The sequence below is a fragment of the Peromyscus leucopus genome, chromosome 12, assembly GCF_004664715.2.
Source record: "Peromyscus leucopus breed LL Stock chromosome 12, UCI_PerLeu_2.1, whole genome shotgun sequence".
NCBI lineage: Eukaryota > Metazoa > Chordata > Mammalia > Rodentia > Cricetidae > Peromyscus > Peromyscus leucopus.
The window spans coordinates 37,285,317-37,303,492 of record NC_051073.1 but is presented as its reverse complement, the minus strand read 5'-3'; the positions used below and the strand labels follow the sequence as shown (position 1 = coordinate 37,303,492).

General features: G+C 41.2%; 1 protein-coding gene and 1 pseudogene across 1 annotated transcript in view; one reads left to right on the top strand and one right to left on the bottom strand.

Moving 5' to 3' along the window:
• Epha6 (EPH receptor A6) overlaps positions 1-18,176 on the bottom strand; it is a 951,985-nt gene that overhangs the window by 535,833 nt on the left and 397,976 nt on the right. Inside the window, 1 exon segment of the mRNA XM_028879452.2 lies at positions 11,161-11,496. Within this exon segment, the coding sequence (XP_028735285.1) occupies positions 11,161-11,496 (336 nt within the window).
• Positions 9,308-10,060, top strand: LOC114700036 (annotated as a pseudogene).

The following is an 18,176-nucleotide window of genomic DNA, read 5'->3' as shown; positions in this document are numbered from 1 at the left end:
ACAGGCCTAGAGTATCTGACAGACCATTTTTAGAAGCAGGAATTCTGAAAGACCATCTTACCCTGTCTTGGCAGAGTACAGTGGTCGCTTTCCTTGTGTCCCGCTTGTCCAGAAAGGACAGCATTGCATTTGTACTGTCAGCCATCAAGGCAAGGGCAGTTCTTTGCCCAGTAGGCCATTTTGTGCCAAAAAGACAAACTTCCAAATGGAAATGTCTTAGAAGCCCAACATTCTCTCGGGATCAAATTGGTGCAGCCAGGAGCAATTGTGTCTCACGTCAACAGAATTCTAAGTTATTTAAATGCCATATTCTCTAGGTCTATGAAGTGTTTGAAGATTACCTGTCCATCTGAAATATATCTATGTATACCTAGAAGACTTAACTAACATGGCTACAGATATGATTATCATAGATGACTAATTATTAATCTATTTTTTAATTATCCATTACAATTTTAAATGAGTTATATAAACACAACACCTCAAACAAGAATAGAAATATATACATATATATAGAGAGTATAACAAAATTAACTTCAAGTTTGTATCAATGAACCAAAATTTATACCAATGTAAAACATTTTAAACATAAACTAAAATCTATACCAATGTAAAACATTTTAAACAAGTTATTCTTTAAAAGTAGGTTCATTAATCTACACTTTTATCTTATCATCTCCATATCCTCCTATATATCATATCCCCTTTTCTTTTTTAGAAAGAGATCACATTTATAATCAACCTGTTTTAAATAAAAATATTGGTTTTTCTCTGTCCCACACCAGAGGCTCTTCTGATTTGGGACACAAGAATCCCTTAACCATTTTTTTTTTTTTAAAGCAATATGTCTGGGTTTAGAGGGGAGTGAGCCAATTCCACCTCTAAAGCCAGCTTGGTATATTTGGGAATTTGGGCGTAGCATCTCTTACTACTTCCTGCTGGAGGGGGGCGCTGTATCTTATAGGGACGCAAAGAAAATTTTAGACCTATGGGGTAGTCCGTGAGGCTGTATTGTGTGAACCAGTTGCCTTGAAACCGATCTGGATGTTGGATCATCTGGGCCATGGTGTCATCGGAGTCCTTTCAGGGGGTCTTGGCTGGTGAAACCTGATGTATCTCAATCTGGAACAAGTCCACAGCCTCTGGCTTTCTGTGGAAACAAAAGCAGAACCTCTTTTCCAAAGTAACATATCCTTATATCCAAATTTTGAAGTCAAGGTACCTTTAAAATATACATTTTGGCATAACTCAACAGCTTTTGTAATCAAATGTTTTTCTTTAGTTATGAATATCAAAGAGAACATAATCCAGATTCTCTGTGTGGTAGCCATCTTTATGTGGCTTATGTTTTATATTACCTTGAGCCTTGAGCCTATTGCTTTAAACTGTACCATTGTAAGCCTGAAACGGCGCTGTGGCTGCTGGCTCCGCCCACTTCAGCTTCCCAACATGGCAGTGGTACGTTTTCCGCCAGCTCTGGGAGTCATCAAGTCTCAGAAATAGTGGGTCTAAGCTTTTATCAAAGCAGCGTGTAGCCCAGAAACCTCTTTTTTTTTTTAAATACTAGTAAAGACTAAATCTACCACACAGCTTAATTTGCCGCTGGCAGATGTCTCATTTCCGCCATACTGCCGGTCAAACGCACCCGCCAGGAACCCGCCAGTGTCCAAACTTGCGTTTTGCCGCATCTAGCTGCCCATATGAGACAAGAAGCAGGAACCTGGTTTTGGCTCTGTTTAGAATTGGTTATTAAATATTCTCAGGTTTAAGGTGGAAACTTGAGCCGTTGGGCGCCATTTGTTGCTGGAGGGCTTCTCTCCAGGTTCCCCAAGCCCCGAAGTCCCACAATCCACTTATAAAATAATCACTCAGACGCTTATATCACTTATAAACTGTATGGCCGTGGCAGGCTTTTTGCTAACTGCTCTTTTATCTTAAATTAACCCATTTTTATAAATCTATACCTTGCCACGTGGCTGGTGGCTTACCAGAGTCTCTACATGCTCTTCTCCTGGCGGTGGCTGCAGTCTCTCTCCTCCTTCTTCCTGTTTCCCCAATTCTCCTCTCTTTGTCCCGCCTATACTTCCTGCCTGGTCATTGGCCATCAGTGTTTATTTATATAGAGTGATATCCACAGCAAAATAAAGAGCTAAAGAGGCCCACAGAAATCCACAAAGATACCCCCACAAAAGACTGCTGGCAATGGTAGAGAGACAGCCGGGACTGACCTACTCTGGTGATGGGATGGCTAAACACCCTAATAGTTGTGCCATAAACCCCATCCAAGGACTGAGGAATCTGGATGCAGACATCCATGGCTAGGCCCCTGGTGGAGCGCTGGGAGTCTAATTAGTGAAAAAGAGGAGGGTTTATATGAGTGAGAATTGTTGAAACCAAGGTTGGATAGAGTTTACAGGACAAAATGAGACCAAATAATATAACACATGAGAACTATATTATCCAGAAGGCTGAGGGAGCCCCCAACTAATCAGGCCCTGGCTGATATAGGCAAAGACCTCCTTACATCAGAACTGAACAGGGACATTTGACAGCCTTATGATCTTAGCATCACTGGCCACCGGAAATGAAACCAAGTAACCGCCAAAAGTCCCGTCAGCAAAGCCGATACCTGCCCAGAAGCCATCCAAATGAGGTATCCCGCCCCCGACCAGTCCTGTCCAACACTCACCACGGCCTCCCGCAAAGCAAGCCTTCTCGCTGATCCGCACAGCCACCTCCCGGCCCGCAGCCAATATAAGCACTCCTCCAAACTTTCTTCACATGATACTTACCTCCCCAGGCAATCACCTCGTCCTCTAATCAACGCTCGTTTCCACTCCGCCAACATTAAGCCACGCGACACGACCCACCCCACCTCTAAGCAACCTGAATCACCTAATTCCTACCTAGTACTGACCCCCCACACACAAATGAAACATCGTCACACTGAAAACGTATACGGATAACAGCTTTCCGTACCACTAGATACTGCACAGCAACCAGAAACCCACTCAGCCCCTCCTATTCCTCGACACCTACAGAGCAGGTGAGCAGCATTAGATTGGCTGATCTGCTTCTATCTCTGGGATCTTATCTGCGCTGATGAAAATCATCAAGCCAAACCGACTAGTTCACACCCCCCGCAGAAGCACCCAAGTTCTCGGCTGCGTTGTCCAACTGAGACCTAGTACTGTTTAGTCTCTCATCCAACACGACCCCTGGGACTTAACTTAGCAAGGACATCGCTACTCCGTAGCGAAGCCAATCCTCAGTTTACACTCAGCCCCACCAGTAAGCGACGCGAGCAACAGACTCGAATACCTAGCCTTCGTATCTTACAGTACATACCCATGCGATTCTACTCGCAACTCTCAGCTACGAGTGCACCTGAGCTATCTGCACCGAGAGAACTTTGCACTCGTCACCGCCTCAACGCAGTATGGGAGAAGTCGGTGCGCAAACACTAGGAGGCAGTAACAGCGAATTGGCAAGGCTCACTACCAAATGGGCAATGCGCAACCGGCAGAATCCCCTCCAGACCATAGGACATCATACTGTGAAATCTATAGCTGTAGAAGACTTACTGTAGAGCATCATCAGAATAAACCTGGTAGACCACGAAGCTCACTAGAAGCTACTAACAGTCACACACAAACCTTGCCCCCATACTTGTACGCTAAGCTACACATCGCGACATCCGATCACCATATACTCTGATGCAGTCCAAAATAAACAACCAAAAACAAACACAACATGAACCAATACATCCCTGTGTTATACCTCGCGCTTAGCGTCTACGCGCTTACACTGGCTGTCTAGCAAGACTGGTCATACAGCCCTCAACGACCATCTAGCGAGCTAGCTGCAATCACAAACCAGCACTAACTCACTCGCGCACGTCCTCCCGCCCGCCATATAGAGTCCAATCTCGCCACCTAAGGACACAGAGTGGACCTCCTAAGCACTTCGACGGGGATTGTAGTGCCATCAGTTACAATCCTTTCATATACTACGTCTGCCTCCACTTAGATTCAGCAATTGACTGTACCCCTTCTGTCACCATCCCGCTTCGATGCACTTCACCTAACCATAGGCTACAATCCAACAGACTTCCTTAGATCATTAATTATCTTGGACCCATTCATACAACTTATTACGTGAGCTTGAAAGCCACATGAACCGGATTTCCAACGCTCTAAAGAACCGCAATACGAACAATACGTAACTCATATCCACCACCTGCACACTCCGGCTCCAGCTTACTAGATATAGTTAGCACCACCAACTTGTTCCCATCCGCAATTGACCTCAGAACGACGTATGTTGCTATTATGCTAATTCTCCCACTATCGAAGTGATTCTTGAACGAAAGACTCCTCGATTCCAATCACAGAAGACTACTCACGTGTAGACAGAGATGCAACACCGGCGTCTATCAACAACACGAACTCTTCACAATTCATACACATATACAAAGTTGAACTGGATGCCTATACCCGTAGGACTAGTCTCATCTTCTAGCCAAAGAGTCGACCTAACAGATCCTACGACTCGCTCCGTATCCACACCTGGTAATAGAAACTACACCACCCCATCCCATCAGAATTATCATCCACTAACACCATATGTGTAAGTCTCACAGATTAACCTAGTCTGCCCGTAAATCTATTCATAAAGTACACAACTCTACCATCATATATAACCATGCAATCACTTCTATCCACACGAGAGTCGTCAGAGTCTACTAATCCCAAAAGTATTACAAAGACTACTACTTCGCTCCTACTCCTAATTTTCCTTATCTCTACAACAACTAATGACCCACGTTCACGAGCTGAGATGCTTCAGTCATTGCTTTGTGCCTCCTCAACGACCTTCTTACTATCGACTAGCGTACTTCTTTGCCATGACACTCCTCTCACTGCGCTACGACGCATGAAGCGCCTCACGCCATTCGCACAACAACATACCACCGAGACTCCGCCTCTGAGAAGTCATACTATCGTAACTTCCCCTGACGTGATATGACTATCCTCTCTTTGGACTTGAGACGAGCCCTCCTGCTCTCTGCGACCAAACCACCCCATAGTACACTGCTCCCGAACCCTACAATAATCGCATACTATGTTCCTTCACATAATAAATCACTGCTATCAACCAACATCAGTCCTCATATGTACCTCGATACTCAACCGATCGCAACCCCATCGTAAAACCCCTGCCCCTTACTACTCGAATTTCTCGTACATGCAGAACCAGAACTCACTCGCGCATGTTTACACCCATATAGTCTCCTGCGTTCAGTCCTGCCAGACCTACTGATATCTATACGTCACTCTGCATCTTCTCCAGCTAGCATCATACTGCCTTATCACTGTCGACGCGTCCGAGAAGATCGAGGCAATCAGCCCACTCTCTTCACACTCATGGCCCATCATACTCACCGTCACATTCCCCATGTCTTACCAATCACTCACTCTTCCTCTAGACGATCATGACACCACCGCTATCTCACATCAATACCAGTATGATCATGATCGCTCCCATCGAGCATAAACTACTAGCGCAGTCCGCAGTTCTTAAATCCCGCAGTACGCACAGTATCAACATAGAACCACCAGCGCTCATATAACTCACTCCTGGTGATTACAATATTCGTAAACACAGTATCCAGTCCTTCACGCCGACGATCTAGTCTATGACAGACGTAGAACTTCAAAGTCCTCGCCCTCCTCTACCACGAGTACTCTAAATTCGCGAAAACACTAATCGTCCGGTCGGGAGACAGCAATCCCAATTTCGCACCTCCTTCTCTCTAGAGACACCTGAGGTCTCCTCATGCATAGGTCTCGGTTTGTACTATGCGCATACTCTCGCACATATTTTACCATCCACTGCCGATTACTTCGGAGTAGCTACATACCCAACTTTTATGAAAGCACCACGGGCTGACGTGCCTGCCTCTCGCCCCAGCCTACCCAGTCGTGACGTCCCGTCCGCGTAAAGTCGCTCGAATATCCTTCCTCGTATGTATGTCGTCGACGTAGTTGATCCAAACGCTCGGCGCTACATCCGCGTCCGTCGCCTCCCGACCCCGCGCTCCGCGCTCATAAGTAGGTGATTCTCCCATAATCTGTCTCTGAGACCAATCCTAGATGCCACACACCTGCCTCCGCACAATCACCACCGACCTACAGTACCCCTACTCTCAGCTATCAAGCCCTATGCTCCGCGCATCAGAAGCAGATGCGAGCGAGTGCCTCCCCTCCGTCCCACGATCTGCACGCCCAGCACGCACGCAGTCAGAGCTGCTGCGCCTTATCAGCTACTCTCCGCGTATCAATCTCTAATCGACTCGATTCCTATCTCCCTATGCACTCTCTATTTGTCTTCCAATCTCACCACACTTAGCTATCTCCTGACAGGTATAAGATGGAATCTCAGAGGTCATTTTGATTGGCATTTCCCTGTATGGCTAATGATGTTGAACATCTCCTTAAGTTGTTTCCTCGCCATTTAGATTCTTCTGTTGAGAATCTCTGTTTATATCTGTACCCTATTTTTAAAATTGATTAGTGCTTTTGTGATATTATAGGTTCTTGAGTTCTTTATAAAATTTTAGAAATTCAGCTCTCTGTTGGAATGTAGAATGGTGAAGATATTTTCTCATTCTGTTAGGCTGCTTTATTTGTTCCTATTGTTGCGTTCCTTCGCGTTACAGAAACGACCACACATATCACATGCACCTATAACTTAACACATTCAATTCCAGAACTAGCTTCACATCAGCCATACAATCTAGCACTGAATGTCATCACACCTCATCTCCATTACCTTTAAATTAACCAACCCACATACAAACGCTGATATCACTACAACCTCCCTCTCAGACCGATCACCGATATATCACAGCTTAAGGAATCTAATACCTCCCTCGACCACCTCTGACTAATTCTCTAACCATCACCTAACAACCATCCTCCAAGAGTAACTATACAGGCACTTAATCCTGACTTCCACCAAAATCAACGCGCATTGCGATCCCAATCATCATACTTTGCCCCATGGCCAACATGACACAGCAAGAGCGACTTCCTCATACAATCGTCCTTCCGACTTAGCATTCTCAACTTCTTCGCGTGTAATTACAGACATAACACCGAAGAACAAGATGCCGCGACACTTGGCTTCGAGCATATACCCGGCGCTCCCGCACAGTCAACCGCTCTCCTTACACCGGCCCATCTTCGATGACAATCGCACCCACTCACCTAAACCAACTACTCCAAACACCCCTCCGTCAGATATACCACTATCAATAGCATTACGTCGTTGCAGCCTCTCATCAGTTAAGATGTCGCAACAAGAGACTTTGCTTTCCAATAGATGACTCATAACCACTCTTTCTTGCTGTCCCCTCCTCCTACCCCAAACCACATCCTACACTTCCAAATACTCACCATCATCTACCTTCAAATTGTATTGTTTTTATTTCTCAAGAATGTATCTATACATATAATCGCAGATCCGTATACAGTAACATCATTTGAGTCATCTTGTATCATAACACATCCGCCACAGACCTCAGCGCCTGCACGCATGCCTTTAGTCGCAAGACTACCCTCTACTTACGAATCAAATAGCTATCAAATTATACCTTTACGCTCTGAGCACTATGCACTCAATCTCTCGACTCCCTACACATCACAAACTCAAGACTCCGAGTTATCTCTATTATCATCGAGAGACTGACTTACTTTACAGAAAACATGTGCCTAACCTCCTCGTGCAATAGACAACGCACGATCAATCTTTTGACCCAACTAAATACGACGCGTAAATCCTATCTCTATTGAGTCTAGTACATGACTCACACAACGAAACATAGCCTCCAAAGTACTCACTACCCCTGAGCTCAAAACCTTCATGCCATCCACCTCTCCAACACTACACCCATAACTATCCCCGTACCGCACGACACCCTCTTCCTTCAGACATCAGTGCTCAATCTGCGGCAAGCCCATACAGTGGCACCGCTGAGCGCTCAGGTTTCCTGCACCGCGAACCAGCTAGCTCCTCTGTCATGATACGAGTCTATCCACCAATACGCTTATACCGCGGATGCACCCTTAATCCACCTGCACGTCGCTCCTATCAACACCCAGTCACCGAGCTGATCACGCGCAGAATGACCCTTGCTTGTCTCCCTCCGCTAGCAGAAACGTGCAGGCACAGACAGTGCTCTAGAAAAGTCCCTTACACGCCAACTTTAGAAACACCGAGCCTCACTAATTATATTCCCAAAACCCGCACACCTCTACACCCCACAGGTAGCGCAATACATCTTGCTTTTAAACAGATCACCATCTAATCTCATGCTTTAATTTCTAGTCCCTATCGATCGCCTTCCGTAAAATGCTCTCCATTCGACCGATATCGCCAATCCAAAAGTCTTAAATAGTAATCACAAATATGCTTAACATCTTACGCAGTTCGCCAACGAGCCCAACATGCATTGGACTCTATCAATTGTCAACTCACCGCACTACACACTACATATCAGACTTCACGCCTCTCCTATTAAGAACAGTGGGAGATCCACTCAATCGCTGAGCACCAAGTGTTAACAACCGCGCATGATCTGCTCATATTCTCTCTCCAACACGCCTAGGAGTGGGCCATCATGCCACGAACAACAGAAAGTCTCTAGCCTATCCCAGACCGCGACCAGCAGATAGTCACACTACAAGAACAGACAGAATCGACACCTATTGCTGGAGACCATAAGCATACAAGAACAGATCTTGCCCACGCTGTATCTCGAAGCGTTAGCAAACCATCGCAAGGTAGAATCAGTTCTTCTGATAACTTCAAGTCTACAGCACTGTGAAAGAGATTTCTGTAAGCCACAGAGTGCATGGTATTTGTTATAGATGATATGGAAACCTACAAAGTGTATAAATCTAGTTTTATCTTTATAAATTTGTGTTATATGTGTTTACTGTTGCTTTCTGTTATACTATGTTGTATATCCATATAATTTAAGATTACTTCTTAAGAGACATTTTAAGTCTTTCTTTTTTTTCACATTCTGCAATGTAATTGTGATGGAGGAGAAATAAAGACACAAAAAGGCAAGCAGGGCAGTGGTGGCACACGCCTTTAATCCCAGTACTCGGGAGGCAGAGCCAGGCGGATCTCTGTGAGTTCGAGGCCAGCCTGGGCTACCAAGTGAGCTCCAGGAAAGGCGCAAAGCTACACAGAGAAACCCTGTCTCGAAAAAAACAAAAAAAAACAAAAAAAAAAAAGACACAAAAAGGCATGAGCATTTGTCGTTTGTGTCTGACGACATCAGAATGAAATTCTGCAGTGATATAATGGGTACATTTAGCCAAATTTATCACATTTTAAGTCAGTTTAAGTCCATTTCATAACATTACATGAACAATAGTATTTCAATGTGTGTGTGTGTGTGTGTGTGTGTGTGTGTGTGTGTGTGTGTGTACACACACGCAGCGCTTACCTCTGTTTGTGTGTTTCTTTAAAGGGGTATAGTATCATGGTTAAACATGCTGGCAAAGAGCAGTATAAAGAAGCATCAAGAATGACCTCTGAGTGAACCAAACCAGCATCGTCCTCTTGTTTAGTGTCTATGTCCCCAGCCACCAGCGTGCCCGAAAGAAAGGCTGAAGTGGATGCTAAAGGAGATGAAGCCAAGGTGACATACAAGCCATAGAGATCATCTGCAAGGTTATCTGCTAATCCTGTTCCTCCAAATCCAGAACCAAAGCTAAAAAAGGACCCTGCAAAGAAGGTAGGGAAGGTACCCAAGGGGAAGAAGGAGAAAAAGTTGATGCTGGGAAGGATGCAAATCATCCTGCAGAAAATGGAAATGCAGATGAGGCACAGAAAACTGAAGGTGCTAGAGATGTCAAATGAAGTGTGTGCTTTGTTTTAAAAACTGTGTACTTCTGGTGACTACAGCTTGAAATACTATTTTTTATCAAATTTTATAAAACTGTAGAATTCTGTTTTACATTTTTAAAATCTATGTTGTTAGCACACAGAACACTTCATTTTTGGGGGGTGGGGTGGGGCATGTGTCACTAACAAAATATCTCCCAAATTGGGTTGATGATGGAAAGTGTCTTTTCCTGATAATTTTGAAAGACCCCTCTTGGCTCTCAATAGGGACATCCTGGTATTGACACATGTGGCCATCATGGCACAAATGCCTTGTGGTGTAGGAAACCTCTAAATTTATTTTTATATCCTCCCCCTGTATCATCAACATAGATAGATGTAGCTCCCTTAAAACCAGAGACCTGACCCCCAGAATTGGTTTTCCCAGTCTATTGGGCAATCTGGACTTTGTAGGAACATTGCTGAGTGTCCTGAAAAGAGTGGCAGTTCCTTTTATAAAAGATTGTGGATCTCCAGATTGATAATTCTTCCATTTTAATCTCATTTCCTGAGAGCCAGGGTCAGCTTGTGAAAAGCTGTTAAACAACATCTTCAATGTGAAATGTCAACCCTCTTCTAAGCTCTTCCCCCTTTTAAAAGCATAAAGTGGAGACTTCAACAGGTTTTACAGTGGCCTTTCTGATTTTGGTAGTCTATACAATAAGGGAGTTTGGAAGTTCTTGTATATCATTAATTATTGCTGCCCATGTCTTGCATGAAATACCATGATTGTTAAAGAAATTATCTTTAATAAAGCTGGATACAGTTTGAAAAAAGTTAGCTGAAATGTTTTTAAAATAAAGATTAATTATAATTAAAATAACGTTATTATTTGTTTTATTTGATGTATAAAAAGGATGGCAGCATAAGTGGGCCAATTCAAACTCAGTGCAACTAGCAACATTTTATTGATAGCTACCTTTCATTGGCAGAGTTAAATATGCACTTATTAAGAAATATTGGTATCTGATTATATTAAAAACACAAACTTCCATTACAGAGAAGTATTTATCTTATCAGGCCATATTGCTTAGGATATAACAAAACTCTTTCTTCATTTTGAAAATGAAAGCAAAGAGATCATGTCTACAGTGTATTGCATGAACATCACAACTATACTGAACACAAGCCTATCAGGGATGTTAAGCATAAAAAATAACTGGGAGACAGTTTTGAGAGAACAGTAAAGGGACTTACCATCTTGATCTGTGGTCACTGTAATAGCTGTGAATGGCTTGGGAGAAATGCTCAGCTCAGAGACTCCATTCATGGCTTCTATTTCAAAGGTGTAATTGACATGAGACACGAAGTCAAGTACGATCACAGAATTGTTGATTAGTCCAGTATGTCTTGGAATGAAGCGAAGTCCTCCACCACAGTCCTCACATTGGCTGGTGTCTAAGCCACATTTCTTACAGATTACGCTGTATGTGAGATCCTTCCTCCCTCCTGTGTCACTAGGTGGGCTCCATTCCAAAATAAGGGCTGTTTCATTGATGTTAAAAGCCACATTTCTAGGAGCTGAAGGTGGCCCTAGAAAAAAGCAACGAGAAAACAAAATGTACATGTATTGAATAATGAATGATGGTGGTGCTACATTGAAATTTTCATGAGTACATGCTGTTGATCTTTAATATGAGTTGGAGATCATTTTCTTACAAGAACCATAAAGAACTTGTTTAAATATCTGATGAAGCTAAAAAAGAACATCCTTCAGGGTGAATACAGCATATTTTTAATTTTTGAGTATTTAAATTCCAACATTTAATGTCGAAGTCTACATATCTCCAAAGTATACTTTTAAAATTTGTTTGCTGTAAAAAATGTAATGGATAGAAATTATAAATTATGAGATGGCCATCCTTATATCCTCATTAATTATATTAGCATTTTCACAATTTGAAACCAACTGAGGAATGTAGACTCAACACACTGTGTTTAGCCTTCATATCATCATTATTGTATAGACAAAACACCCATTCATTTCCTTTGCCAAACCCATAGAATCTATTTTCCAATGATTGGGGAAAAGTCTCTTAAATTTAGGGTGGCAGACTATTTAGAAATGGATATCAGAGGCAGCAAAAATCCCTTTTTTCATAGTGCCTTGCCAACTTGAAGTCATACTTGTATTGTGACATAAGGTAAAAATCACTGTGCTTTTATTCAGATGATTTTCACTAAATACAAGTAACCTAGACCTTAACTATGAAAATGTCCCTAGAGAAGACTCAGCCTAGCCTTTCTTCATGGACACATTCTTTCTGGTTTTCTTTGCATATCACAACACACAATTATTCGACAGCTTTTCTTTACCACTCATATTGTAAGATACTAATCATCTTTCATACTCATGCTGGTCCTCCACATCTCAGTTATTCTCCTTTCATTGAGCAAATATTACCCAAAAGGTCTCATCAGTGCCAGACTCTGTGTTGAGGGCTATTTTAATGCTATGAAATCCATGTACTGTGAGAATATTGTTAATGAGGCATAATTGAAACATAACTCATTATACAAGTACTGGAACAACCAACATTCTGCCACAACTTAGAAGCTTGGTCTTAAGAAATCCAGAATAGTTCTGTTAGGGAATTCTGCAATCCTCTTAGAAAAGAAATTCAAATTGTGATGTAGGCAATCTTCTGAATATTAAGCTATGATCATTTGTTCATTAAGTCAATGCTTTATTTAGTGACTACTATGTGACAGATACTCCAGTAGATGTGGTACACATTATTCCTGCTTCAATGCAGTTAACATTTAGTGAAAGAGGAAGAAAAACATTAGGTTAATGGATTCAAGTGATAAAAAAAAAAATTAGAGTTTTAGAATATTAACAGGCAGGAACGGAAGTAAAATCTATCAGAAGGAATTTAACTCTTGGTAACATCTTAAGAAAGCATTGGAGGTGATTTAAAAAAACAGCAACAACAAAAAAAAAACATTGTCAGAGTGATGGGAAGAATATTAGGGGTCAAAAGTATGTTATTAGTCAAGAAAAATCTTGAAAGTCATGGAACAGACAGGGAAGCACCTCAGTTAGAAATCAGATGGAGAATCCATGAAGTGAGTTTTAAGGACTAGCAAGGGGCACCACAGATAACTCAGGGTAGTTATACTACCTAGAACAACTAGAAATTTCCCTATGTTCAACAGAAGAAAATCTGTGTGTGTGTGTGTGTGTGTGTGTGTGTGTGTGTATGTATGTGTGTGTGTGTTTGCACACATGTGTGTGCATGCATGCATATGTATGTGTATGTGCAGGCATGGTGTATTTGTGTGTTTGTGTGTATGCATGTGTGTGTGTATGAAGGCATGAATGTGCCACAGATCGATCATCAGGACAGATAACAAATGTTGCACATGCCCAGCGTCCAAGGAGACAACAATACACACTCTGCGTCTCCATACTTTCCCTATACTACATCTTATCTTACGATCAGCACTCTCTATTTCATCGTGATATGCTCTATCTCTATCAAGCTCCACCATTGCGCGAGGCGAGTAGCCTATTAAGTTGACACACACCACAGCACACATCACCTCTACGAATATGCGTGCCATATTCAGTCCCATGTGTGCTTCCTTTCTCCTTATGGGAGCTGGGATTATAAAGGGCTTGTTCTATGCATTCCACTCTTATGTGGGTTCTATAGATTTGAACTCAGTCCCTCACATAAGGACTTTTCTGTATACCGAGCCATCTTCCCAGCCAGGCCTGAAGGTTTTAATGTATGAAAAGTGATATGTTTTAAGAGCACATCAACGTAAAGCACGATGCAGGGCCTGAGAACAGGGGGCATGGCAAAAAGGTCTCCTATATTCCCTTGATGAACAGAATATCAGCCATAAATCATGCGAAATACTCAGAAGTGCTATCTGGCTCGTCTTTCCTCTGTGCCATTCTGACGTTCAGCCACATAGAGGCAGGAATCTCCAGCTACCTGTATTTCTATTACCTAATGCCAGACCTAGTTATGTGATGGGAATTTTTATTAAAGGTTGCTGAGTTTCTTGATTTGTGTCATTTCATGTTTTAGTGGGCTTAGAGATATGTGTGTCTTTAGACAAGAAAATAAGGAGAAACACAGGATCAAATGTGCATTTTATCTTCCTCCTAAATTTATGCATGGGGGATAAAAATTCATTTTCCTAATAATGCCTCACTGTGACAACACTCATATTACTGATTTTTCTCTTATTTATAATTGATAACATGAATTATTATTCACATATACGTCTACGAGCAGGAAACATTATCAATTATGTTATGGGTGTCCACAAACTATCTGCTTGGACATATGTTAAAAATTTAAAAAATAGAGACACCCTTCTTACTCAAGGGCCCTCACACCAATTTGCATGGTGGTTAAATAGCTTTTTAATTGCTGTTAAATTATGCCAGCTAAACTGTGATTTCATGCAAATATTAAGCTGTAATGACACGTACTGAATCATTTGCTAAGATTTAGAACTTGGAACCAAGAGAGACAATTAATTCTAATCCTCAGATTCAAATAAATGATGTGTCACTGGGCTTTTCTGAATGTGGCCTGATTGCTTTGTTATCATTTATAAATTATACAAAGATTATATGACATCCAGAAAACATAACGTGGCAGCAATAATGCATTTAGAGACGTTTGTATTGAAAACTCTTAGGGATTCCCTTGTGTTGATTTTTTTCTTTGGGAAAACAAATAACTCACATCGGATAGAAGACAGCTCTTATCCTCGCCCTCCAGACTGACTTTATAAGAAGAACGCAATTACTCAGAACTACAGTTGTAGTTATCAAGCCTAGGATATAAAAAGCTTAATGTAAATCTAACTTTATTTTTGCTACACTCTCTACTACTAATGTTATTTTCAAATGGGGTCTCTACTCAGAAACAACTTTTGCTTCAATTTGGATTTTCTCTTTACAATTTGAAAGACTAAAAGCCCGACGCTGAAGTAAGATCCCCAAGACCTAGGACAACTGTTTCTTCTTTTCCTCTTCCCAAGAAAGCACCTGGTTCCACAGATGCTTCTTCCTCTCTCCCTACAGGGGCTAGGTATGTTTTAGCTTTGTTTTATTTTTTTCTTAATGAAAATTGTTGTAAAGTGTAACTGTGTCTTTCTAACTATCACTGTACAATATAGGAAATCCTGCATGATATGAAATAAAACCAAATCCAGTGTTCAAACAAGAGTCTTCTGGCCCGTTGCCACCGGAACAAAAGTAATACAATTTGTTTTGCTGTGTTGACTCCAGCATTTCCTCAAAATTGGTTCATTGCAGGTTGTTATCTAAGAAATATGTGGAAAAATACCAGAATTCTACAGAACAGTCTAAATCAGTGGTTCTCAACCTCCCTAATGCTGTGACCCTTTAATATAGTTCCTCATGTTGTGGTGACCCCCAACCATAACACTGTTTTCATTGCTACTTTATAACTTTAATTTTGTTGCAGTTATGCATCACAGCGAAAATATCTGTGTTTTTTGATGGTCTTAGGTGACACCTGTGAAAGAGTCACTTGACCTTCACAGGGATTCTATGAGCAAGGGAGGTGGGGACCTGCCCCACTGGGAACTTAGGTCACCTGTGAAGAGGTGGCCTGGAACCCATTAAAGATAAGTGCTCGCCCCTCGCCCTGTTCCCCAGCTTCCCTCTTACCAGGAGACAATCAGATGCAGTTGGGAGTCAAGTCAAGCAAGAACTCCTTTATTGATAGGCAGTGAGCCTCTTTTATACCAGAAAACCTCAGAACCCTAGGAGAGGGTGAAGGAACCAACCAATCATTTTAAAGGTCACCCTATTTACAAGTTGTTTATGCCCTGACATCATTTTTTGTTTTTAGTATCTTAAATAAATTGAGCTAACTTCCTTCTTTACCTTTTGTTTCTAATTCCCATGCAAACAACCCAAGCTAACTTCCTCTTAGCCATCCTTTGTATCTATTCTCTGCACAAACAGCTTAAACTAACTTCTTCTGGTACCATTTGTATCCACTCTCTGCGTAAACAACTTAAAGCTTAAGCTCTATTTATCTGAATTTCTCTCGGCACCCTCTTTGCAGCCCATGCATGCCCCACAAAGCAACATCGAGATCATGATGGGAAAATGTCCAGAGACGACCAGCCAAACTAGTGGAAACGTATGACCAATAAACCATGGACCAATAGCTGAGGAGCCCCCATGGTACTGGACTAGGCCCTCTGGATAGGCCAGACAGTTGTTTAGCTTGAACTGTTTAGGGAGCCCCCAGGCAGTGGGATCGGGACCCATCCCTGGTGCACGAGCTGGCTTTTTGGAGCCTAGTGTCTATGGTGGGACACTCTGCGCAGTCTTGGTGCAGGGAGGAGGGGCTTGGACCTACCTCAACTGAATGTGCCAGGCTCTGCTGACTCCCCATGGGAGACCTTGCCTTGGAGGAGGTAGGAATGGGGGATGGGTTGGGGGGTGAAGGCCAGGGGGCAGGAGGATGGAGGAGAGGGGAATCTGTGGCCTGTATGTAAAATGAATAGAAATCTCCTAATTAAAAAAAAAAGAAGTTACAACCCACAGGTTGAGAATCACTGGTCTAAATGTAGGCCGACTGAGAAGTAAAGCAAGTTTAAGGATTATATTTCAGCTTTTGTGTGATGTGTTATTTACAATTTTAATCATAATATGTTAACTCTTAAAAAGTCTTTTTAAATTTTCAATCTCAAATGATCATGGATTTCATTTTTTTTTTTTTTTTAGTTGTTAATAGTAAAGAAAATTAGACCAAAATGTTATGGTGTGAATCTGAAATCTAAAACTGAATACTATGGTGCTAACCTCTGGTGCTTTTTAAGGTTGTAAGAACCTCATTACACAGAACTTAGAATTAAGTCTTTGTGGTTGTGTCATTGAAGGGGATATTGAAAGTTTGGTTCCTTTGTTGCTTTCTCTGGGTCCATGCTGCACGAGGTGAGTGGTTTGTTCCAACATGCCCTCTCCACCTTGATGACCTGCCTTGATGATGATCTGCCTTGATAATGATTTACAGAGATAGATACATGGAACTAGAGACTGCAATTTATGAAACCATGAGCTGGGATAATCTTTTATCCACTTTCTAGTTTTTAAGTTGCTACCCTATTTATTTCAATAACTCTAAGGTATACATAATAATATTAATTCCTAGCATAAAGCCAAATGTTCATGTAGAGGTTGTTAAATATGATAGATTAATAGTTCAATGTTATCCATATAGAATTAACATTAAAAGAATCCAATTAACCTTCTAGAAGTGATTAAGTAAATATGTTGGCAAATGTGTATGGCTGTGATTTCAATTAAATAAAGGTAAATGCATCTGGTCAGCAAAAATGTGCAAGTTTAGACCTTAATAATACCCTAAAATATGTTCTCAAACCTCTATATAGGCTTATGTTAAAACTCTAGAAGTCATATTGTCATCTCTCAATATGGATTTTGGCTTTTATAGGTAGTTGTATTTTTACTGTAATGATATGCTTAAATCTTTTTAACTATATTTAACTGAGGCCTCTACTGAGAGAATATTGGACTTTAAGGGACTTCATTTTTTTTTTAATTTTCAGATTCTGTAATTAAATATTTATGTTTTTGGAAATGGATGGAAGCCAAAAAGCTGTGATTCTAACCTTGACCCAAGAAAAGAACTATAACAATTTGGATGAAAAAACAACAACAAAAAATGAATTAGTTTAAGAAAGTGCAACAGCTCCATGAGAGTCAATCAGGAATGGCATGATGTTAGGGAGAGCCTTTTTATGTTTGTTGTAACGTTAGCATATTGTAGTCTACATAGACATAGAAATCCTGGTAAAGAAGAGTTAGACAGCATTTTGTGCAGTTATTTTCTTCAAATTACTGTCAACTCAAAATTTTAGAACACACAAATCAGCAACCCATGGTAGTCTCTTTACAAAAGACTCCTCTTATAAAAATTAATCAAGTAATCCTGTAAAGAAAAACAATTAAAATATAAGTAATCAAAGTAAATGATTCTCAGAATTCAGGATTGTACACTTTTTTCCATTCATAGCAAGACAAATTGCCTTCTCATCTTTAATATTCTCACATTTAATTTAAATAGCTAAACTTGTTTCTAAAATGAAGAATGAATGTCCATTAACATTTTTATAGTACTGTGTTTGAAGAATCAAATGATATTTTATATTTTATGTTATTTTTAAAGTTCTAAAATAAA